The sequence below is a fragment of the Apis cerana genome, linkage group LG3 (assembly GCF_029169275.1).
Source record: "Apis cerana isolate GH-2021 linkage group LG3, AcerK_1.0, whole genome shotgun sequence".
Lineage (NCBI taxonomy): Eukaryota > Metazoa > Arthropoda > Insecta > Hymenoptera > Apidae > Apis > Apis cerana.
In genome coordinates, this window is record NC_083854.1 from 8,894,716 (window position 1) to 8,921,246 (window position 26,531).

At 38.7% G+C, this 26,531-nt stretch overlaps 2 protein-coding genes across 7 annotated transcripts in view; one reads left to right on the plus strand and one right to left on the minus strand.

Annotated features, from left to right (window-relative positions):
• The window catches only part of LOC107998101 (protein Tob1), a 105,570-nt gene extending 79,373 nt beyond the window's left edge, over positions 1-26,197 (minus strand). Inside the window, exons 1-3 of one of the 2 annotated variants that reach the window (XM_062072755.1) lie at positions 25,474-26,197; positions 16,670-16,849; positions 3,463-3,518 (exon numbers count right to left, since the gene is read on the minus strand). In XM_062072755.1, the coding sequence (XP_061928739.1) occupies positions 3,463-3,518; positions 16,670-16,675 (62 nt within the window). In that variant the 5' untranslated portion in view covers positions 16,676-16,849; positions 25,474-26,197. The remainder of the gene's footprint in view (positions 1-3,462; positions 3,519-16,669; positions 16,850-25,473) is intronic. The other variant, XM_062072756.1, reaches the window with a different exon arrangement.
• LOC107998100 (uncharacterized) overlaps positions 1-26,531 on the plus strand; it is a 233,548-nt gene that overhangs the window by 23,222 nt on the left and 183,795 nt on the right. For 2 of the 5 annotated variants that reach the window (XM_062072714.1, XM_062072715.1), the window contains exons 1-2: positions 8,898-15,203; positions 15,323-15,404. Coding sequence is in view for 2 of the 5 variants with exons in the window: in XM_062072710.1 (XP_061928694.1) it covers positions 15,396-15,404 (9 nt within the window). In the remaining 3 variants the exon portion in view is untranslated. Of the gene's footprint in view, positions 1-8,889; positions 15,204-15,322; positions 15,405-26,531 lie in introns of those variants that run through there. The other 3 variants (XM_062072716.1, XM_062072710.1, XM_062072711.1) reach the window with 2 other exon arrangements.

A 26,531-nucleotide genomic window follows, 5' to 3' on the forward strand; every position in this document is an offset into this window, starting at 1 on the left:
ATCGTTATCATTTTTTTCTTACAAATTATTACTTATTATTAATTCCAAATCTCGCCAATTTATACAATTTTATACTTTTTACAAAATCGAAACCCATTTCTTCTATCCATTATCAAACAATAAAAATTTAATACTTTCATCTTACAAATTGTCGTTCGTTATTGCGATATTAATTCCAGATGTCACGATCAAAAATACTAATTATAGAATTTTATCAACTCTTTGCCTGTCTCAAAATTGAAACCCACCAAATTTCTTCTTCGTGGAACAACGATACCTTCCACAAATTTGAAAGAGACGGGATGAGTCGCACAAACTAACTATATCGAACATATCCATTATATCCGAACCGATCGTCCATCGACCATTCGATTTATCGCGTTTCCAGGAAGATTCCAACGTCACGATTCCACGTTTGGATCACGTATCATCTCCTCGCGCGGGAAACAGTGTCTCGGGAGAAGACACCGTTCAACGGACAACAAAGCTATTTTATGCCACTCGCTCTGCGAATAGTACGATTGGCTCGGCTCCAGATCCAGTATTTTTCGCTTTAACCAATTTCGCTTGTCGAGAGGCTGGTTAAGGCAGGGAAAAATTCGCGGGGGGAACGCGACGCGAAAATGTGCAGCAACGTGGCTCGCAGGAAATCGCCGCGATGAGTCAAACGCGGCTGCTAATATTGTGGTTGGCCGCGTACGAATGAAGAGGGGAAAAAAATAGCAAACTTTCGACTCGGGTTACCGCATTGCGCCGGATGAATCTGTGTGTGCCGCAACCGTGTATTCGAGTGTATTTTTTCCTCGATTTCTTGCTTTCTTGCGAACCGATGACGCGTTTGATCGTTGCTGCGATTATTGCGTTGTCCTCGCCAATTACTTTATTTTTATGCTTGTTTACGTATTTCTTTTATTTTCTTTTCGATAGAATAGACTCTTTTGCCCATTTCTAATATAAATTGTCCAATCCATTCATCCCATCCTCGTGTAGTATATTTTTAATTATGTATTTTTAATGTTATATATTCATTTCAAGTTATATTATATACATTTTTAACGAAATAATAAATTCTAATAGTAAGCTGAAAATCGGGGAAAAAATAAGTTCGGCCCGATCATTCGAACCACTGTGTATCGATCGATATTAGGTTATTATCGTCGTCGGGATTGAAATTCAATTTTCGATATATACAGTGTGTTTAGAAAGTTTCATTTTTTTATCCCGTTATAAATATAAACGCGTACATGTGCCACTTTTTCATTCGCTTCGAGTTTCATTTCGTAATGGGCGGTGACATTTTATTATTATTACGTTATTATCCTTCGTCGTAATGTTTGAAATTGCTAATTACCTCTTACGAATTCTTGCTTATAAATTCATTTGACCGTGGCGATTAAGCTACGCCATTTCCTTAAAAAAATTGCCTCCCTGCCGTTTCTTGTCTTCTCTCCGTTTCCCTAAAGCTAAAAAATGACGTTTCGATATATATAGAAATTCAGAAAGTTAGTTATTCGTGTCAGTCAGACGTATATCACGATGCGACAGTCATTTCAAATAGAATTTCAACAGATTGCACAGATCACGATCTAAAATATATTGTACGTATTACTGTACAGCGGATTTGTGGATTTGGATCGCAGTTGTTCGCAATATTAAAAACGTAGTAGTACCAAAACTAACTTAAATCGCAAAAAAAAAAAAAAAGGAACCACTCTAAAATCGTATAGAATAGAACTCGAGTGGGAAGAGTGCAAGTCTCGACAATCGTTGTTGCGCTATTTCGATATTTCTGAAGAAAATATCGTCGAGAACAATTTCTTCTTCCTCTTTTTTGAAACTTTTGAACCTTCGAACGAGCGTATTCTAAGGACGGGGAAGGAGGTATGCGAGCACCGCTTTTGTTCTAACTAATGCCGCGCTGCGGTGTCTAATAATGTAGCAAGGTCGTTCTTCCCGATGTACCGTGAATGCCCCTCTCGTTACGACACACGTACGCCCTCGAGTTTCGAGCAACGACGGATAAATCAAAGAGGCGCGTGTTTCTCCAGCCCCCCTCGAAATCAGCTGGCACGCGTTTATCCTTTATTGCGAGTGGAAAATTGGAAAATTTTCTGGGAACGCGCTTTCGTTCGAGCTTTCTTTTTCGATATTTTCGATTGCTTGCTCTCACGAGTAATTCGAATAATATTCGAATTTTTTAGCAATTTTTAGCTCGATTTTGAAAAAAGTTTGAATCTTCGAGGATCGATTTGACGAATATTATTGCAATTTCGTGTGGCTCGATTGGGAAAAATTGGGAAGCGATGAGAATTCTCTCGTACACATCGACAACAATTCAGGGAAGTGATGACAAACCGATTTGGCGTCCATTCAACCGAAGCGGCGAAACTTTTATTGCATTACTGTTTGTTTAACGCAACGGCTAACACGCACGAAAATATCGGCATCTAGAAAGCGCAATTTCGCGTAAACATCGCGATTAAACGATATAATAGCGAGCGGTATTATATCTGGCGGCCAGTCAAATTTCAAAAACCGCGCAATTAGCATAACAGTGGTCCAGAAATATCCTAACTAAAACGCGATTCGATCACTTGGAAACTTCGCGAAACTTTCTTTTTTTCTCTTACGATCGATCGACCGATTTCCATTCAACGAAAAATCCAACTACGGACATTTAACGTAGTCATCGTTGCGTTAATAATAATATCCACGAATCGACGGGATTAATTTATCACTTTGATCCAAGGTAAGCGCGTACAAAGCGTCGAAAATAATTTATCGACGATCGATCAAAAGGCGGTTGGAAAAAAACGGCGCGGGGTCAGGTGTCATATCGCGATATTTTCTCGCGTTTTATCAATTTCCATTGGCCGATAATTCGTCATCACCGCTATCTACTCTGTTTTTCCCCCCACCGCTCTCCTTTGAAATCCCAGGTTCCACGCGTGGATGAAAAGATGGACGAATACCTTGGATCCATCGGGGTGGTTTCGTCGATCAAATTCGATCGAATTCGTTTCGTCCACGCGATATTTATGGGCGGCCGTCTGTTAAGTTTGACGAATTAACTTTCTCGGCCTTCGAATATTTATCGAACGCATTTAACCACGGGACGTGGAGGCGAAAGGCGTGCGTCACACTCGGAATATTAAACGTAAATCGGCCGGAAATGAGTCAATGATATTACGCTGGCGATTATGATGTAACGGCAGCCAAAAAGTGTTATTGTTCCTTTTTTCTCGAGATCAATTTTCCTTTCTCTTCTTCCTCGTTGTGAATCGAAATTTTTTGCGTTTTTTTTTTTGTGAAGATCAAAATTGCTTGTTTCGCGTGAAATTTTGTGTTTATTATTTTCTCCGATACTTTGACGCGTTGATTAGATCTCTTATTTTTGAAATAAGTTTCAGAGGATTTGAGATCGGCCAAAAGGCGAGACGAATAAAGTGAAAGCTGCGTTACCTTGCGCGGTTTTGTCGTGATCGGTCGCTGCCTCGAATCGCGCCTCGTTCCCCGATCTGGAAATGAAAAGAAAGAGACATCGTTAGATCGGTTGGATTAGCCGGTGAGAGAATGATATTTAAGAGGAATTTATCGAGAAGATTTTACAAGACTTTCGTGAAAATTTTTGACGAAAACTATTTGAAATTCATTTCAAATACATTTTAGGGGGAGAAGGGGGAAATATTTAATAGATATCGCTACGTTTCTCTCGAAAGGATCGGGATGGAATGAAATTTTTCTATAAAAAAAGTTGGAACAAATAACGATATTACGATCGAGGATATGGATTAGAATCGATCAGACGAAACGATTCGATCCAATATCACCGATATACTTTCACTAAACGCAATGGGTTGACAAGTGAGAATGGCGATCGTAGAAGCGCGAAATCGATTCGACACGGTTGTAGGTGTCTCGACTCTCGTTTCGCATCGAGGAAATCGAGAATCGATGGATCGGCAAAATACTAATTAGCGTACTCTCTCGCGTAAAACGGGTCTTCTTTTCCTTTTTTTACGATAACTGCTTCACTTTCACGACTCGTAGACGAGCCTGTAGACAATCGGCCAATGGAATTCGGTAAGAATATCTATTTAGAAAGTAGAAATTGGATTAAGTTGGCAAAGAAAGACGTTTCGGACGTAATTCCAAGCTTGAATATCTAATTTTATTTTTATTCGAGTTTCAACAATGGTTAATTAAATTATGCGTGGAAAGCAAAATTTTATTTCTACGATCATTGATCAACGAATAAGGAATATTAAATATCAAAATAAACAGACATTAAAGATTCGTCCGTCGTTGTTTATTATCTCGTCAAATTAACCGAAGGAAAATTAACGGAAGTGCACGCGGTAATGTTGACCGTGAACCGGACTCGAGTGCTGCGTTATTAACGAAGTTCACGGGTCAAAGTTCGAACGACTGTGCGTGAGTTTCGCAGTATGTCGGTCACGAATGTTTATATCACGTCGTGGAACGATTGACCGCGATGTAAAAAGCTCGGTTTTCCAACATCGTCTCGTGTATTTTCCTCTTTATTTCCTATATGTATATTATCAAAATATTTCAAAAGCTATTTATTCTTCTGTCGATATATCCGTTGTATTCAAAGTTTCGACAATTTTCGTAAAAAAAAAAAAAAGTAAAGAATTCAAAACAGCCACTCAGATAATTGGCAAGGGGATCCTAATAAACCGCGAACGAGCGATTAAAACCAACCATCCGAGCTACTTTAAAAAAAAGAAAGAAAGAGGGGGAAAAATCGCTTTCGAACGAGGTCCTCGTTTGATTTACGCGCTCGCTCCTATCCAACAAATTAAAAAAAAACCTGGCCCCCTCCCTCAGTCGTAAAAACCAAGCTTTAAACCCCAAGACTCCATTACCTCTTCCTCGAACGCAATCCATTTGCCCGCGGGGCGATCCATTAACTCGTTTGAAAAATACACGTGGACGCCTCCTCCACGATCCGCCTATAATACCACCAAGCAGCCTATAATGCTACCGTCGACATTCATCAGGAAATTACTATTATTACTATTATTATTATTATTAACGAAATTCACGGCCAATTCGAGTTCCAGTTCGAGTCGAGTTCTCGGTTGCGAGTGCGAGTGAACGCGATCCGGTTCAATTTTTAAACCGTGGCCAACGGCAGCTTGTTGGACGAAGGAAAGAAGGAGGGAAGGGAGGGGTGGGTGGCGCGAAAATAAGAAGAAGGAAAAAGGTTGGAGTGCAATTCGGCGCGTGCAATTCGACGTCGGCTGCGATCGCGCGCGGCCGAGCATCAGAAATAGCAGGCGCGGTAATAAAAGTTCTCGGAAGACGTGCGAACTCGTTCGCTGTCACCAATTATGGAGTGTTGTATCGCGCGCCGAAATATTGCGAGTAATTGGGGGGAGGGGAGGGGATCGTGTTACACGCGGAATCGGCGTGCAACGGGGGGATCCTGTTCCTCGAGGATTCCTCTTGAATGGGATTAAGGGTACTGGTTTGAACTTGATTGGAACCGGTTTGAAGAAAAAACGGAGGGGGATGGTAATTGGATCCGTTGCGCCGATCAAGAGAAATTCTATCGAAATGGCGTCGATTTCGTAAATTGCGATTGGGATTGATTTCGATCCCTTGGATAGAAGAAAATTTGGCCAGAAATATTTTCTTTCCAGGGATACGTAAAGTGTTGGGTAGTTTATTATATTCGAGTTTTCGTTTGGAGTATTTTTAAATTGCGGAGGTGAAATTTTTGGAAACACGAGCGAGAAGATCGTTGAAGTGATTTTTGTAACGAGATTTGGGGGCGGGGAGGAAAAGTTGACTGTTGCAAAAAAAAAAAAAGGTTGATCCGAAACGTAAAGAAGTTTAAAGAATTTTCTGAAGAGGGAAATCTCGCAAAGTTGAGCGCAAGCGGGAATGGAAAGTTGTGTTCGGCGCAAAGTTGCTTCAAAGAGAAGAAAAACACGATGAATCGCTTTCAAGAAAGGAGAAATTTTTTGCCGCCAATTCAAGCCAAAGAGAAACTCGTTGAATAAACGCACAAAAGCAAGAATATTTAAATTTTGCGAAACTTCCTTAAAACGAGCATAAATATCTCGAAATCTGAAATTTTTCCAAAACCCCCGCATTAATCCATTTCTAGCCCTTTCCTTTTTTAGCCTACGTCTCTCGTCCTCTGTCGAAAAACATAGCAAACAGTTTATGAATTTTACGTTTAATAAATATCCGCTTGTATCGAGAATCTCATTTTCCGCAGCGCGCACCATTAAAACGAAGCGTTTATCAAACGTTGGTCGCGACGCAATTTCGAATCGCGCGCGCTTTATTGGAAAATCGCTGCTAGATCTTCGAAATGATCGCGTTTACATTCTCCCTTCCACTTCTAATTCCAATTCAAGTCGAGCCAAATTTATCTTCGAAACGTTGTCTCGTGCACAAATTAAAATTTCATTCAATTCGCAATACAATTGTGACGACAATTATTCCGAAGCATTCGAGATCGATCGACTTAGTCGTCAAAGTTGTCGCAAGATATAAACACGGATGAATGGTGGTTGAAGTTTTATTATCGGCGGAAAAAGATTTTAAGATCGAGGCTCGTAGTTGGGAAACGAAAAGTCGTCTAGCGTGAACGCTTTACATAATGAATGCTCGTAACTGATCGACGAAATCATTCGACGCACGATGATGCTCTAGAAGCCGGAATTTGAATACGAAAAGACGGGGAAAGTCGGCGCTCGCGGCACGATGACGCCAACCGTTCACCATTGTTTCCATTGTCACTGTGACTCGACACAATCGTAGTTGGACGACAACGAAACGATCGAACAATGGATTCCAAGTTGGACGTCCAATCGTCACTTCCCAACCAATTTCACCGCCAAGTGTACGCGAAAAATATCGATCGAAATAACGAGGGTTTCTCCTCGCGAAGAAACCGCGACTTCTTCCTTCGCATCATCGAACCCGCTCGACAATCCCTCGTTTCGCAATTGAAGCTGCGCGTCGATGAATCCATCATTTCTACGATTTCACTTCGAGTTCTTTGATATGCTAATCCTCTTTAGGTTGAAAGTCACTTTCTGCTCTTTTGTTGGCCGAGCAAGTTTTTATCTGCTCCGAATTCTTATTTTCGACTCGTGCATAGATATTTCCGTTTCGATAAACGTATTCCTCTTTTTCCGTCGCGAGAAATTCTATTTCTATTCACGGATATCTCTTTTTCCTTTTCATTTTTTAATCGAGCAATCGTACTTATGCGTCAGCCGTTTGTATTTTAACTCGATTTAAATACCTGATATAAATCCGATTCTTAATTTATAAAGCCATTCAAATAAGAAAAATAAACCGAACGAATCTTTCGCATCACGTGTAAAAAAGAATATTTATAACAGTGACAAAAATACGGGTCACGAAGCGAGCGTTTCCCAGAAGAATTACATATACCCATCTCGCGCGTCCTCTTATGCGTCACTCTTCCAGAATAAAATTGTTTACTCGAAATTGACCGAAATCGCCCGTAACGCTTTTTTCATCCTCTCTCCTTTACGACTCCTCCAACTTCGTTCCTCCTCCTCCATCGAGTACCCTTCGAGGAAAAGGAAAATCCTCGGCCGAAAAAAAAGGATCGGTTGCAGCAATTTTCATGGCGAATCCCTGGAATGGATCCTCGCTATCGATCCTCAAGAAGAAACTTCTTCAAGAACGATCGCCTGATCGAGCACGCTTAATTTATTTCGAATGTGCAGCGAGAGAGAAGTTTGAGGAATCCGGTTCGAGGAGATTTCCTCGAAATGAATCTTCGAAAACGGGTGCGAAACGAGGAGGGTGGAAAGGGAGAGAGGAAGCAGAGGAGGGAGGAAGTGGTATTGATCCGCTCGCCGAAAACATTCCCTCTCGACGACCGACTTTTTTCCACGAGACGCGACGCGGGGGAGGCGGGTAAACTCGGCTCGATTTTTGCATCCGTGGCGATCGTGGAGAATCGAGGGTGGAAAAAGAGGGCACTCGGGGTTGTTAGCCCGTCAAGGGATGCTGCTTTTGCGATACCGGAGAGATACTGGCGGAGGTAACGAGTCAACGGTTGTACACACGCGTTGTTTTTTCGGCTATCGTTTCGTTTTTATTGCCAGGATTTTCTTTTGCTTTGGCTTTCGTTCGCTGGAACGGAATGACAGTTTCTTCTCAGTAGCGATCTCTTTCAAGGATTTTTCGAGGGAGAGAGTCGCAAATTCAAGGACAAAATTGTTCTTCCTCCTGTTTCGATGAATTTTAATACCATCGTTTCGACGCGCTCTCGATCTAGACATTTTCATCACGGTGATATATAATTGAATTTTACGTAGGAATGCGCGCAAACTCGCAGACGTGTAACGAAGGGACGGTGCACGCGCCCTTGACTCGATTAAATGGCCCCCCCTAACTCCGTTGGAATCCGTTTAAAAGCTCGGGGTTGCCGTGGATTTACGATACGTCAATCTCTATTAAAAGGCGTGCGCAAACAGGGAAGAGTTTCCCTTTCCATGAATAATTGTATCAAGCTGCCAGGGTATGAAAGTCTTTAATCCCGACAATGGGAGCGAAACCGTGTTTGTGTATCGCGCCAGACCTATTTGCGTCGCAAACAAACAAAATCTAGGAAACAAGATTTCGAGGATAGGAAAGAATAGGAAATCGAACATTCCATTCAAGCGGAATCTGTTCGTCTTCTCAACTTTGATATTTTCAATTTTCAAAATTATCGTTGCGTTTAATATTCCTCAAAAATTCCACCGTCTACCAAACTATTCTACTCAAAACACGAAACGATTCTCACACGATACGTTCTCCTAAATTCCAAATCCAAATCTTCACTTTCCTGAAAGCACTCATCACTTTCCATCCATTCTCGATCAACCCTCGCATACCTCGAAATACTCTCCTCCGCTTCAACGTTCTTCTCCTTTTTTTCCTTTTTTTTTTTTTGATGCGAGCTAATACAAAGGACGGTCGTGTTTAGCCTGAGCCCTCCACGGATGGGAGAGGAGGGGGTTGAATTCTCTCAAGGACACGGCGGCGGTGACGTCGAAAACTACGACGAGGGCGGAGGGGTGGCGCGCTATTTTAACCGGCGACCCTGGACGATCGATCGGCCACGAATTAAACGGCGTTGACGTGGCGGAGAAGTATTCCGTGCCGCTCCGCATCCGCACGATTTCGAATCGCTCGGCCACGCGAGGTCGTCGAACCCTGGGCGTGACTGACTCGCGGCAAACTCGGGGTAACTTCGCCGTGGCCGAACCTCCACTTCGCGCGCCACGATTGATCGACCGTTTCCTATGGGGTTGTGGGCCTCCTATCTCGCGGATTTATCTACCACCGGCCCTTTGTTCCACCCGGACTTCCACTTCGCGTTTGAAATTCGTGGCGGACCGCGCGCGATAAACCCAGTGTTTCGTTTCTTGGAATCGTGCTTGAAAATGAGTTTTTTTGAGAGAGAGAGAGAGAGAATTAGGCGAAGAGAAAAAGAATTTGTTTTGGGAAAGAGGAACGATTAACCTCGATTTTTTGGATTGTATCGAGGAAAGGGGATAGATTTTATTTTGCGAATTTTTGTTTTTAATTAATTTGAAAAAGGGCGGGAGCGAGCGAAATGTTCTTTTAATCCGAATTAATTTCTCTTTTTCATTTCCCTAGACGATTTTTGCGCAACATCTTGATATTATTCGTGGAATCCTCCGAGTCATTGTTAATATTAATACTTGGACTTGGATTAATCATCGTCTCGTCCCTTTCTTTTTTCAACGAGGTGATTAAATCTTTTTCCATCTCATTTTTCAATATTTTTATGAATTTCTGACGAGGATTAAATTTCTTTTTTTTTTCGAATTATAAATCAAAAATTCTTCACTTCTCAACTTATTCACTAAGTGTAAAAACTGGATGTAACGAGCAAAGTAAAAAAAAAATATAGGGAATATGAGGAGGAAAGGAAAATTCGAAATTCCCTGATTCCGCGCAAATATAACACGTCCATGCAAACGCACGAATAAGAGCAAGCAAATCCTCTGAAAGGGTAAGGTTACGAGTGTTTTAAAAATAGGACTGCACGAAGTCCTTTTCCTGAAATCAGTGTCACTGGGGAACGACTTCACAACTTTGTAATGCCATGTTCTATTCGCAAGAATGTTGCATCAACATCATTTCCATTAAATTTCAGTTTTCGAAAAAAAAATATATTATTGTTAACTTAACAATAAACTATAAATTGAAACATCAACATTTCTTTTCTCGATAATTAAAAATACGTAATAAAATAAGAAGCAGAAGAAGAAGAAAAAAAAGAATCATAGGAATTATATTATTCCATAAAAAGATCCTCTTTTTTTTATTTTTTTGGTAACGTTTTTCCTCAGTGATTGAACAAAGAAAAAAAAGAAAACAGAAAAATAGTAGTAAAAAAAAGATGAAAAAGATACTAACGATTTTATTTTATTCCAGTAAAGTGTTGCACCAGTGTGTCCATTTCCATATCAAATTTCACTCTTTGAGGAAAAAATATACTATTAGTAATTTAAAAATAAATTATAAATCGAAACACCAACGTCGCACATTTCTTTTCTCGATAATTGAAAACACCTAATAAAATAGCAGAAGCAGAAGAAGAAGAATACGAAGAAAAATACGAATTATCATAAAGATCCTCTTTCTTCAACGTTTTCCCTCAACGATTGAACAAAAAAAAAATAAATAAATAAAAAAGAGAGAAAAAAGAAAAAAGAGAGAACAGAGAAATAATAATATTAAGAAAAGCTGAAGAAGATACTCGGAATTTGTCTCGCGTCCGGGATCCGGCCCATTACACGCGGCTAAGAATGCATCAAAGCGGTCCGCGCCGCCCCTAAAAGCCTGCGGATCCTGATTTCTGACCGCCCTCGAATTCCCCGCAAGCCTTTGGGGACGGCGAGAACGCTTTCAACCCTCTCGCGCGGCCACGCGGAGCCACGCCAGCCCCGGAAGGCGGTTTGTAACGTGGGCGGAAAAGCTGAGATCAATATCAAGCGCGAATTGGAACGTTACGTGGTGAAAATCGACCCGTGACCTAGTGTGGACCCGCCCGTACCTAGCGCGCGGCAAGTGGCGCCATCCGAAACACCGTCTCTCGCCACAAACTTAGCTGTGCATAAAACCCGATACACAAAACGTGTGTACGCGCGCGTGACGCGTGGAATATTTGCCGACGTTCGATAGACAAACGGGTTATCTAATCTAATGATTTAATCAACATCAAGATTTCTTTTTTTTTAAATTATCATCTTACGTTACGATGTAGCTGCATAATGAAGTTTCAGTAATTTTAATCTATTAATTTAATTCGAACGTTGGAAAATTCGGTGAGAAGACAATTTTCAGAAGGAAGTTTGAAAATATATATGCATCTTTTTCTTTTTTTTTTTAATCATTACAAGTTAACGAGTTTCCTCGAAAGTAATTTCGAATAAATTAAAATTTCTGTTTTCCACAATTTCGTATAACGTATAGATGGTATAACAGGTGGATAAATTAAGAGGCTATAAGTCGGAGGTTGAAATTAGGGGAACAGACGCGGAGAGAGTTCTACTAGTGGAATTGGTAAGTCTCTGGTCAGACAGGGAGGAACGAGAGGATGCGGGGACGATTGATGGGTGGGCGTTTTATTCGTGTAAACTCGTGGGATGTAAGGGGTTGGAATGAAGAGGTTGTAAGCTTTATTGGAGACAATATAAAGATATATGGAAGATGTTCCGCCTATATGGGACGTAAACGAGATAGCCTTTGTTCTCTTATCATCGAAGATCGTTACGTCGTTATAATAAATAACTTCATTGTTTTTCCAATTCTTTTTCCAGTTCTCCTTATTGGTACTATACCATAACAAACAACTAACTAATTATTGTTTCCCCGTAATATAATATATAATATATCGTACCGTTATTATTATCGTAAAATATTCATAAAAACTAATATCAACGTGGCATAAAATTCGTGCCTTACGCTTTCCAATATGTAACTCGCGATACAAATTTTACGATACCGTATTCCGTCCAAACAACTCTACGTAATATTGGAAACAATCGAACGAAAGAATCCGACTATCCATCCTGGGGAAGAGCAAGGAGGTAATAAAAGAAAGAAGAGGGAAACGTATAAGCTACTTCTTCTTTCGAGGCAGCATCGGCGGCAAAGGGACTAAGAGGAAGGATACAACCGTGGACATATATCTCTTCCATGTCACGATCAATTTTATCCTCGTGCCACCGCCCCAAATATTGACCTCCTTCCTTTCCAAAACGAGCAAGTCGTAACGATGGATTCGCATGCGCCATATTGTGTAATGGGTTGCAACTTACGTCCCGGCTGCTTACCTCGCGCACGAGGAAAGTTCCACGTGTGCGCGTCAGTGCGACATACGCGATGAGGGAGAAGCCACAGAGGATTGGTATTAGAGTGGAGACCTAACATTAATTCCGCGCGTGGTAGATTAGAACTCGCTCGCTACCTTCCCCCTTCCGCCGTATATTTTCCCTCGGTTCCTGCGGTAAACACGTGGATTATTTTATCTTTTGGGTAAATAAATGGTCCACGTACTTAGATCAGACGTGGAAGAATTTTCTTCGTCTTTTCTTTCTCTTTGTTTTTCGACCGATTTTTAAGGACGGTGACGGAGGTGATCGTAAAATCGGGAACACTGTTTTCTTTTTTCTTAAATTAAAATTGCAATGATTAAAGAGAAAATTAAAATGCGTCGAAGAGGTTTTTAGTATTGGGAATCTTTCAATAATAAAAATGAAAAATTCGAAGCGATGATAATATTTATTTATCGTTTATCATATTATTATTTAGATTAACTTCTTGAACAAGTTGAAGTAGTATTTTGATTAATTTTTGAGAAGTATTTCGTTGCATAAGTTCTAGTTTCTAAACGATGAAGACGGAGAGGAATTTGAATTAATTTTATTTGAGTTGATTATTCGAAGAATAATTTGTTACGTGGATTTTTAATTTGAATAGAAAAATATTTGAGCGTCGAGTTTTTCTTTTTTTCTTTTCTTTTTTTTTTTAAACGAAACAATCGATAACTTTACGTAACGGCAGTAATATATACGTTTTTCAAAGTCCATTAAATTAATTCTTTTGAAAGTTTTAAAATGGAAAAAAATAGACACAAAGTATAAGTTAAATAAAACGAAATACGAGAACATCGTGTAAACTCATTAACGTACAGAACGCGACAGATGGGAATATCAATTGTATTTTCATTAGAGCATTAATGATGCATGACTGTCTCGATTAAAAACGATATATCATATTCTAATTAAATATTCATAACGTAAAACATTTATATCAGCTAATCTCGATTCTATTTTCTTCGCGAAATTTCAAACATGGCCGATTAAAAGTTTAACCGGTCCAATTACGGAATAGATGAAAATTAAGAAATAGTAAATTTTAGAAGATTATAGTAACAGAATGTTTAATTTCCACTAGAAAGAAAAATTCAATGGTTTATGCAATAAGAAGCTTTCACAACAAAGAAAATACGGTCAAAGTAGATTATGCCATTCGCGGTCAGACAACGCGTATCAAGTTCATCTGTTTGAAATGAAACTCGCATCGACATACTTTCATTGGACACACCCAACGAATAAATAATAGATGCACACTCACAAAAAAAAACTGCTCTTCAAGAGTCGCATTTTTCACGAGTAAAAAAAAAAGACGCTCAGAAGAAGAAAGAGAAAAATACGAAGAAGGAAAAAAAATTTAGGTTGTAAAAAGAAATAAATCCAACTTATCCTCTCTCTCGTTCCTCCTTTTGTCTTTTTTAAGCAATAAACGACTCGTTCCAATTTTTACGCACGATCCCTTGACCGACTTTCACTCGAAAAAGGACGTTTTCTATCGCCATGAAACAACCTGTGAAACACCGATCAAGCATCGTCAAGTCCTGTTTAATTTTCTTATTGGGGAGAAACTACTGAAATTTTCGACGTCTTCCAGATTCAATTTATACTATTGGAACATCGTCACCGACTACGGCTCGGTCAAGGTTCCATTATCGATTATTATTGTATCTCTAATGAACGTTGCACTATCGTCGTATTTCACACCGTTTCCAGACTGTCGACACGTAATTATGAGGAAATATCCATATGAATACATCGTGCGTTCGACGAAATATACGATAGTGGCTTCAAACTGCGATAATAATCGAGATTGTTTAAGTATAATTCCTCTAATGGAACAAAAAATCTCATAATAAATGATAAGAGATAAAATCAACTTCATAAAGAGCAATTGAATCGGAAAAATTCAAATCCAAAATTCGACACAGATTAAATTCTCCCAACGAAATATTTCCGAAATGGAAAATACGGATCTTATCTATTCAAGAAAAAACCACTAGAAAAAAAAAAAAGAAAAATTAATTCCACGAATCAAAATTCAAGGTTTCCTATATACATATATGTATATATATACAGTCTCGAGTACTCTTTTCGTTTCGACGAATCAAGCGCACGAAACCTCGACGAGATTCAAGGATATCGGAACCGTGTTTAAAACGAGACACGGACCACCAGGTTGGCAGTCGCAGCCATTAGAGACGCGCGTACAGCCATAAAACAGGACGAAATGCAGGGAGGGCGACTCTCGATTTCTCGGCGGAACCGGTCGCTGTTTCGAGAAAACAGTCTCCTGAAAAGGGGGCGTAACCCCTCGGAAGATTTACTTCCGACGGCAAAGTATACGTGGCGTAATTTATCGCGGCCGTGTACACGCGCGCCTCCATTGAATAATAGCGCGGCCAACAGAGCGCGATGCGGTGGCGCGTTCGCGCGCACCGAGGCCATACTAATTCCTTGTATAAATAAAGGACTTATCTCCGACCTGCACACTCGTTCTCTAGACGTTATGATATACTAACCTCATTAGCATGAGGCACAGCCAAGAAGTATGGCTTCAATAACGAGCGCGGTTTGTTGAGAGGTTGAGAACGATTTTCGTTCCCCGTTTATCGAATAATTTGTTCGATCGAGATTTCGATATATATGCACATTCATTTTTGGGATTAACGGGAAATTAAGTAAAATTCGATCGATCGATTCGAATCGATTTAGGAGTCTTTTTAAACTTTTGGTCGATGAGTTCGTTCGAGCACCACTACTCGGATTTAATTTAATTTAAAAGTAAAGAGAAGTCATTTTCAGAGAATGTTACTTATACCGACTAATGAATCTTTTATTTATGAATTTTATTTAAATTACAGCTCCTAGTTCTAATTGATTTATTTCTATTTGCATTTCAGATTTCAAATTAAATAACATCAAGGTTATCGAGCGTATCTTCAACAATCTGGCAATCTGTAGGAAGATCCTGCTATGTCTAAGGTAATTTGATCTTTTAATTAATCAAGGAGATAATTTTTTTGTACAATTAATCCATACTTTTCTAGAAATATTTATCAAACGTACGATATAAAAATAAATAAAAATACGTACGTATATATATATGATAGCATCTTTTCTATCGTTACATCACTCGTTTCGAGAACGTTGCTCGTTGCACGTTGCTCGAGCACGTGCCCTATCCGGTTTGCTTGCGGTATTTCCAATTCCATCCATCGCGTTCAACAATGTCCCGTTAAAGTATCGAGCGGACCAACATTGAAAATTCGCGATCCCGCGCCACGCTGTGCAATTAATAATCGCGCGTCATTGCAGCCTCGAATTATAGCCAGCTGCATCTGTCATCGTGTTACGGGAACCGTTACCTTTTACCTGTTATCGCTCATTAATAACGTCCCTGCTATTACCACGGCCTATTATCGCGAACACCTCGTTCCGTTACTCATCCGAACACGAATTCTTACTTTGCTCGACTTCTCGATTCGAATTCCGATTTCCATTCGATTCGTCTTCTAAGCTATCTCAATCGAAGTAGTTGTTCGATCTGAAATTTCACGTAACGGTTGAATCCATATTTTTTTAAATAATAACTAAAGCGACACAATTATTCTTTCAACGTAATGTCAGAGTTGGGAAAAATAATAAATTTAATTTTTGATTACGTTCAAAAAATTATAAAGTCTCGTACGAGATTTGAAATATTATCCACTTGTAAAATATTTATTTCCAAAATCTTCTTTCCATGGGGCAAACGTTTAATAGTCCTCAGTAGCTGATAAACTATTTTTTAAAATCGAGGAAAAATTCACATCACACAAGAAGGACATAGAGCAATGATTTTCGAAAAAATGGGATGGAAGGGATGTTTGAGAGGTGCACGCGACCGACAGGTCTATAGGCCATAAATTGGCGCGGAATATCGTGGACGAAAATTATGGGTTGCCGGAAAACGCGATGGATGATGCCGAAACGAAAACGAAGCGCAACCGGGTTGCAACCGACCAATCCGCGGCGTTCTTGTGTAAAGTCGGTGCGGCCAGTGATTGGAACGGGCGTGGGAGTATCGAATCGATTAGACCCGGGGATCGATTGTCGCGCTCGTCCCGGAAACTCTCCGCTATTGCTCCACTTTCCACGCCGCCCGCGATTCCTTCGACTCGTTTCCTCTTCTCTCCACTTCCTCGCGCCATTTCCCCCCTCTCGATCACACATGTTAATCGTTATTTCATGCTTTATCTCTCATCTACCTCCATCAGCCGAGCGGATATTCCGCATATCGCGTGTATTTTCGGAATCTTTTGTTTTTAGATGTCATCTTTATCGTGTCTATATCCAGATTCATTTTTTGGGTAAATTCGTAGACGTCCGTCCTTCTTGAAAGGTTATTAATTATCTTGCTTTTTTTCTTGTTGATCGTCCATTTCCATCTTAGGGGAAAAAAAAGAAAGTATAAGTATAATTTATTATCATTTTCGGTGATCGAGTCAATAGATTCGAACGATTCCCTCATCGATCCCTTCGAAGAGGAAAAAATTCTATCCGATATATTTCCACGACGATTTAAATGATCGATTTCGACTCGTAAGGGCGACGTTAATAATTATTCCCGTTGTAAAATTTTGCCCGCAAATGCCAGGACTCGATAACGGTATTTTTCATCATGAATTCGCAATGCTTCCCTATTCGGCCGACAACGATAGCTCTCCGCTTGTTCAAGTACGCGCTAATGGATCGAAAACACCTCGTTTCGTATAATTGCACGGCAAACACTGGTTAATTACCTCCTCGACTGGCTTTTAAAACATGGTTACATAATGGAAACGAGAACCGAGTTTCGATGCTATTACTCGTTCGATCATCCTCGGCTCGAATCTCATATTTTCTGTAAAAGAACTGGAACACGAGGGAGCGGGTAAACAAGATGTATATATATGTATATATATTCATCGAGGAAATTAGAATGCGAATCTTCGAGTTTAAATCCTCTCTCGTTTTTTGATTCGTCGGAATATTGAAACGATTATCCAGGCTTTTAAGCGGCGATAATTTTTGACGTGTCGACTCGTGTAAATATTGCGGATTAAATTTGTTGTTGAAAATCTGTAGGGATTATCGACAATTATCGTAATCGTGGAATCGATCGAGTCATTATGAATCTGTGCCACGTTCAATTCAATTCGTGTTTAATTTTTCAATTATAGAGTTATGTTTTATTTATAAAAGATAAAGGAACTATCGATAGGATTATTAATCCGATCGAATCTAATGTTAATAATTAATTTCGATCGATGAAGATTAGAGAATTTTTTTCTATCTTACGAAATCAAAATGAGTAAATTTTAATTTATTCTTTCTTATTTTTTCGCAATGAAAAAGCTAGACGTTGATTATACTTTTGAAGTATTAAATATTATAATTTAAATTTAATTTTAGATTTCATTAAATCGAATGATTATTATACAAGTGTTAAATTCGTTATAATTAATACAATATAACGTTTGTCTATAATACTTGCAATTTTCATCAATTATTTTTACTTCTTCGTGCAACATTGAATCATTTAGTCACATTATATTAAAACGTATATAATTCTCTAAATTGACCGAGCACGCGTTAATGAGTTGTTCAAACGCTGCGAAAGAATAATTTTCTGAAAGATAATTCTAAGCAATTGGTTAAAAATCAATTAACAGTCGATAAGAGAAAAAAAACATTATACGTGTGTGGTATATCGAGATTTATAAAGCACGCTAATTATTCAACACTTTCAACGCTTTAAAATTTCCTGTCTAGACCTCCGTGTAAATAATAAATTATATTTCGAATTTCTCCGGGTTTTTTATTATAATGGAAAATAACTATATATTTTTCTACAAATTAAAGCGATTTGTAACTTGATTGCTTATTTAACGATAATAAAAAAAAAAAGGAATAGATACGTGTTACGATCAAAATAAATAAAAACCTTTAACCAATATCCAAACAAGCTTTCACCGCCAATTACATTATTACATGTATTACACCTCTTCTACTCGAAATATTAATCCTGAGTAAATAATTCGGATTGAAAGGGGTCGTTAATTCGCGCAAAATCCTATTTTTTTCATCACCCAATGAAATTCCACGATTCCAACTACGCATCAATTGAATATCCTCTCATATCATAATCAAAAGTTACAGAAGAACAAAATCTAATTTCTTGATAATCCTTTCTGTATCAGAGTCAAGAAAAAGAAAGTTTTAACTTCGTTCCTATGCCGAGATTAACTTCGCACTCTCGATTCGCATGGCGAAGAAACGGTTTTTGAAATAAATCGGGCGTAAATCGGTTTAACCATCGGGAGTTCGCTTCAACCCCCCTTCCCCTCCGATCCATAACCGAGCTCGACCAAGGGTAATGCAGGTCAATCCTGGTAATGCACACCAGTGTGGCCAACCTTGAAGAGATAAATTTCGCGATAAGGTTGATAATTAACGGCGCTAATGGCCGTTATTATCACGGTTATGAGGGAAAAACGTCCCAGAAACGCGACCGGTTACGCGACTTTTGTTGCTTTTACACGGACGATACAATAACAGGCCCCACAATAAAGCGTAATTGGATCCACTTGCGGATGGATAAAAGAGGCGTGTGTGCGTAATTTAGCAACTTGCTTGACCAGAGAGTATCCAGAATCTTAATTGAATCGAATTGGAATTTTGAAAAATGGCAAAAAAAAAAGAGAGAAAAACAAAAAGAGCGAGAGAGAGTGTCGAGCAAAGTTGCTAAGAAGAAATATTGAATTTCTTATATGGAAGAAGAAGAAAAAGACGTTTGATTCAAAGATGATCAATGTTAATCTTAAATTTTGAAAAATAGATTAGATTTATGACGATAGAATAAATCATTAAGAAAACAATGATTTTCTAACTTGATATTGATTATAATAATTTGATATTAATGATTTTTTTGATTTTTTATTATATTCACTTATGATATTGATACGATTACAAAAAAAAAAAGAAGAAGAAAAGAAAAAGTTGCACAATTTTCTATTATCTTATTCTACCTATTTTTTTCCATCAATGACAATTATGATTACATTTCATCACATAACTCTTCACGTTTCATTTGTATCTGATAACTTCTTCCGTTACACCTTTCGATAACAGATATGAAAAAAACATTGATTAATTTCTTCTATCTTTACATTCAGATATTATCGTGTTTTGTAAACAACGCTGTAAAAAACACAATACCGTTACACCCTACTAACGATTAATGGAAATATGAAAAATCTTCGTTTATCTGAATTTCAAATTTCATCGATGATTATCAATTCCATTCAAAATAATAAACATTTTCATCATTATAACTCAAATATTTCATGCACAAAGATATTTTTAAAAAAAAGTAATTAAATGAAAATTCGCTCAACGATTCGCAAGGAATGAAAATTTTCGAAAATTTCTATAATTACACACACGTTTTTAGATGATATTCGATTTATCAGGATTACGAATAACGCAATAATGACGATAAAAATGTGTCAATTATGATTGATATTAATATAATGACTGGTCGATATTGCAATTAACGTTAAAGTATATATTATTATACTTTTTAACACGTCATTCTTGCTTGACGGCAAAAAAAATAATTGACAATAATACGATAATTATAATTTTGTGTTCGCGAAAAAATTTAGTTGAAGCTAGATCAAATTTTTCTAAACTTGTCTTTCGTGTATAATTTATATGGATTGATATTTACTTCGATACAACGAGTCTGCGCGAGAAAACGAAAATGTAAAAAAAAAAAAAATAATATTTTAAATGGTTTAATTATAATGTCAGTGGGAAAATTTAATATTTGGAAATAATAATATATCGTATGTGGATTATAGCGTTAAGGAAAACAAAAGAAATATGGAGCGATGGCTGTTGATAATTATACTGATAATGGAAAGAACTTTTTTTAGAACCATTTTGATACCATTTGTCACCTATCTACGCAATTGCGTTTCAAGTTTAAATAGGTTTGGCCTTGCTAAGCTTGAACGTCACATTGTCGTCAATTTCTTAGTCTTTGGTCTTTAATTATCCAAAGACAATATTCATATGTTCAGACGTGTACACATATTTCCATTTTGTTCAACTGCTCAAATTCACCGAGTGAGATAGAAGATCTACGAAGAAAGAAAAAGAGAACAAATCCATGCAATTTTTCAAACGATGAAAAAAATAAAATAAAATAAAATAAAAATAAAATAAAAACAATTCGATAAAAGAACCTTGATTAAAATACTTTCGTTCCGAACAATGGAAAAAATTCTCACATCTATCTAAATCAATTTTCTATTCAAAGAAATTATTCCATATTAATTCTTCTCATAATGATTTAAAAAAATTCACAGATGAATTAATTCGATGAAAAAAACTTTCACCATTCACAAAAGGAAAAAACGTTTTCATCCGAATGATAGGATTTATATCCTTATACAATTTTCCAATCGTACGAGTAAAGAAACAAATTTTTCAAACAAATTGGAAAACAAAACGAAAGATGCGCTTCCTAAAAATTCCCAAAAATAAAACCTCTTCAAAAAAGAAAAAAAAAGAAACTTTTGCTTTCGTTTAAATTTTCCAACGTTTTTGCTCCAAAAAAATCGCTTCTTCTCCAGTTCAGTTCGTCTAGTGTCGCGATAAACAGATCCAAAGCTTTTCTAAACCGCCTAAAACGCTGAACCTACACGCTTACGTATACTTCGGGTTCAAAATCACGAGACACCTTTGCCGAGATCAAAAAAACGGGATTTCTGTAAACGGGATGCGTCGCGATGTATGTAATTCAGGGGACGTAATTGGTCGAGGCGGGTTCAAGCGTTCGAGCCGCGCGCCGACATTCCGTGGGCTTTGGTATGCAAAAATCCGGCAGCAGCGAATGCACAAAAGCTCGAGCCGTGAGCTCGAGAGTGAAAAAAAGAGAGAGAGAGGGAGGGAGGGGGAGGAGAAAGGAAATGGAAAAGAAAAAAAAGAAATACGGAAAGAAGCACGAATTGAAATCGCGCGCGACCGACAACGAGCTTTCGGGCAGCGCGCGTTTCCGCGCAAAAATCCAATGGTTGAATCGCGTAATTAAATCCCGAAGACGATTAACGACGACGTCGCGACGCCTGCCTTTTGTCCGCTATCCAACCCAACTTTCTTCCGTTTTATTATTCGCTTCTTCTGTTATTAATCGCGAGTGGTTGTATAATTAATTTCGCGGCATTGTGTTGGATTGGATGATTCGAGAGTTTCTTTTCCTTTTCTTTTTTTTTTCGATCTTTCCTCCCCGATTTTCGGATGGAGGATTCGTGTATTTTTGTAGGTAAAAAAAAATGTTACGCGGATGGAATAAAAATTGAGAAACGATCGAGAGTGCGAATTGAGTTTGAATCGTGATAGATATTTTGATTTCGGTATTTTTTCTTTTTTAATGTATTTTTAGGTACAACGAGAATAATGCTATATATTAGTCACGTAGCGTTTAATTAGAAGATAAGGAATTCGTATTTCTTAATCTCGTTTTAATTTATTATCGTGGAAACGCGATAGCGAATTTCGAATATTAAGAACGTGATATTTTTTTTTTATCAAGTTTATGCTTTTACTTAATTATTTCAACGCGTCAAGTATCAACTATCTATCAGTTTTAACGCGTATGTAAGTGATTTTTTATTATAATATATTCATTTTCGTTGATAGTAAATTTTTTTCTTCTTCTCCTTTTTTCTTTTTTTTAATTATCATTTACATTGAATGAATGTAAAATTGATGTTTAAACAGGTTCTGCAACACGAATTTAACAACATCGTAAAATCTATAATATACAATTTAATTCTTAATTAAGTTGTTACTAGAATTACGATCATCATTATCATCCTAATCATTACACACACATGCGTATATATATATTATGTAAAATGCATTAAAAACAAGCATGTATTTTCGCTTAAATTTAATCACATTTCAAATTATCCTTTGCAACTCGCATCGTGATCAGACTTCTTGAAATGGCCGAGCTCCGAAAACGAGGCAAGCATTTAAATTCTCTATTTAAATGCTGCACGTGGATGTGTTAAATAACGTACCGTACCCTTGCCATGATAACGTAATAACTCAACGAGTAATAAACAGAAAATTATGAAAGTTGAATGGTTGCTATGGTTACTAATGCTTACTAAAAAGAATTCTGCATTTTCACGGAATATTCATACGCCATTTATTCGACTCTATAAGTTACACATCGATGGAAAAGAACAAAAAAAGAAAGAAAAAAAAAATATTTACTATTCTTTAGTGAAGAAATACAAGAAAATCAAAAAGACATTAATAATTAGATATTCATTTTTCAGAAAGATCAAGAACTCTCGATTGCTAATATCGTAATAAAATCTTTTTTTATCTTATCCAACCTACTTAACACTGAAATTAAAAAAACACTCTATCAAAAATTTAAAACACAATTACAAATATTTAATATTTATCGATAATCTTATATCCAAAAACTATCATTATCAATTTTTATCGCGTCCATTTCACAATAAAAATTAAAAAGAAAAAAAACTCTATCTCTAAGACAATCTAGCATTCACGCAATCATTAATATTAATCATAAAATATTTCAAAAGACGCGTTTAACACCTGGAGACTTGAATCTCAATGTACATTTAAAACAACCCTATATATCCAATTCACTTCGAAACTCATCAACTTTCACGCGTCCATTTGATTTACACGCTTCGCGTTAAAAGGTTTGTAATTCCAAAAAAAAAAAAAGAAAAAAAGAAAAAAGCAACCGCGAATACCACACGCGAAATGCAGGCTTGGCGAAACCGATTCACCCATAAATCTCGTCAAATGAATAATAGACACGGGCAGAAGCATCGAGGACACGAATCGACTCTGATTCGAGCGTATAGAAATTGGCCCATGGATGATGAATCGAAATGCGCGCGAGACATTTTGCGGACTTAATTGGCCGCTCATCCTTTCAGATCCACGATGGCAGATTGGATTCTATCGAAAGATAAATAGAAAACGAAGATCGATTTTCCTTCTCGGCTTCCCGTCTATCGATCCTGCCGATCGCAGAGAGAAATCCGCAAGGATTCCCTTTTCTTGCGCAATAACCGATATATTTAAGAGGTTTTATTGGTAAATAGAATCCGGAATCTGGGCCAGTTACAACACCTGTCGTAAGCGAATCGTCATGCCAAATTCTACGATTTTGAGAAACATGTCGAGTAATGAATGGTATTCGAGATAGTGAACTATATCGTCGAACGATTGGGATAATTCGTCGTAGGCTTTACGAGTGTAATTAAAAAAATATCAAGATAGAATTCTGTCCACTCTTTGAAATATATATTGAGAAAAAAATTTTGTCCTTAATCGAATAATATATTCCTCGCGTTGTGATTTAAAAATATTCGTCTCCTTATCGTTTTTATTTCTTTCGACGAACGAAATAGATTCGAAATCTTGGAAGACGTATAATATATATGCGACTCTTGCATCACTCTTGTTAAAAAGATCTTGTGCGACGCAGAAACGCGTGCGATTTAAAAAAAAAAATATTCCTATCCTTTGGTTCTTTCGACGAACGAAATAAATTCGAACTTTTGGATGTAGCCTCCGAAAAACAGAGGAAATTCGGCTCGTTTCATGTTTCACGGTTGGAAAATCGAGGTGTACGAAGTGAATGCGAAAGAAAAAAAAAAGGAAAAGAAAAAGAGGAAAAGTACAGAGCGCGTGCATCCGTGTATGGACACGCAACTGTCGTGCAACGTGATGCATATGTACGTACCCCTTTTATCAATAACGCGGTGGTACATTGATTTAAAGCCGCGCTGTTATGCAGGCAGCGAGGAGCGGGTTTGGTCGCGAACAATGTAAACTGCGCACGATACAAATTATAGCTGTCAACGGAGCCACTCGTGGAGCACAAATGACGAACCGATCTTTACGCCTACTCGACCGTAAGTCAATATTTACGAGCTGCTTAATGCGAAAGGGTGAGACGTGGGTTGGAAAGTTTCCCTCGCCTTTTGCTCACCTTGAAAGTTGATTCGTCGGTAAATAATCCTTTTCGACAGACCATTAAGACTCTTGTACAAGATTTTCGTGACGAGTGCATGCGGATCGTGCAAGAAGAATTTTTCAAATAAGATCGAGAAGTATGTCGTTTAACAAGAGAGATTCGAATTGAAAATAAAAAAAATACGCTTATTTTTCTGCAACACACGTGTGGATACTTCGATTCGCAATGCCTATCAAACGAGTTTTTAAATTCGAAGAATTATTTTATGCAAATTGCGGAATTTTGCAAAATATCGCGAGATATCGGTGATCTGTATGTTGTATTCCGGGAAGAAACGTGTTTTCTGAACACTTGGGATGAAATTTCGCGAAACCACTGCAATATTCGAATAATAAATAAAATCGAGATACGAAGAAACGACAGATCTTCGATCTGCATGAAGATACATCCAAGATAAAAAGAGAGGCCAAGAGGATTACCAAGTGTGCCACGCATAATCGGAAGGAATTTCCTCGAAATATTCCACGTTTATCCACTCTAATTACCGTTTCACTGTGTTTTCTTCGAACAATACCGCGGCGGTCTCCGATGCCCGTTTCCGGTTTCACTGTTAGTTCGTCCCCAATGGTTTACGCGACCTTTCGACTCGTAACTCGCGTCTTTAAAGAGAAACACTCACGGTTCAGTGTTTACCATCGATTAAAAACGATGAGACTCATGCCACTGAGTCATAATAACAACAACAACAGTAACACTCGCGATCGACAGGAACTCGCCTATGCCTACCTATCGTCTTATTAAAATTTTATCTCGTTCGATCTCACCTAAATCAAGCCAAACGCGCAACACACACGCAACACACACGCTAAATATATATATATACATACCCACACACATTCACACATACACGCATAGAAATACGTATGCATATACACGTAGCGTGACGAGCGTGCACCGTACACGTGCCCGCATTCGGATACACACCTGCACGTGCTATTCCTCGATGTCAGAAGCCGATGAACGAAGAAGAGACGAAACAGACGAGGACCGTTCGCACCTGCTTCGCACCAAAAGTCTATCTTCCCCGTGATGATATTTTCACTTATTTGGAAACGTTGATCGCGCGTGCCAGATTAACGGGAGTTAATTCCTTCTTCGCGTCTCCGTCGTAGCACTGGTTGGAACACCCGCGTCGCTACTTCCTTCCCTTCTATCTCCTCCTTTCGATATATCGGAGAAGGATCCTCTGTTCACCGATGGTCCGTGTGCGCGAGAGGACGCGTGTGCCGGCGGATGGTGTGTGCACGGACCTCGTACACGTTACGATGTGCGTATTACAGGGGATGGCGTGTACGCTGCTGGGTCACCAGTGTGTATATCTCTCCCCCTCTTTCTCTCTCTCTCTCTCTCTCTCTCTTTGCTTCTACGTACAGTATATATACATATATATGAGTTTACATGTATATATATATATATATTTATATATATAAGGTTACCCGCGCGTATGTGTATATGTGTGTGTGTATGTGTGTGTGGAACGACGACGTGGTGCCGCGACTACAGGTCTGTCAGATGGGACGCGCGTCGACGGTGATTACGGCGGAGAACGTGATACAACAAGCGAGGAACGGTAACACACAGCTCGGTGTACCAGCGGAGACTGCCGGGTCCCCCACGATCTCGCCGAGTGGTGGCCGCTATAGTGGAAAAGATATATAGCTCACTCACGTAGCGTGTGTATACGCTCCGCGCTGCTGGATACTCAACAAGGATTCGGGATGGAGGGGTGTCGCGGAGAATCGTGGCGATCGGGGAGTATACGTGGGGCAGGGTGGTGGGAAGGGGATCAGCACGATCGGGGGGAGCTGCTACTAGAGCGGCGCGCGTGGTGGGAGGCGGGGGGCGAGGGGTGGGGAGAAGTGGCACGCTCTAGGCGCTATGACGTAACCCGAGTCATCGCGAACCTGCGTGCCGCGGGTGGTGGGGAGACGGAGGGGAGAGAACGGCGGCGGGAGTGGGGGCGAGCGGCCCGGTGGTGGGGA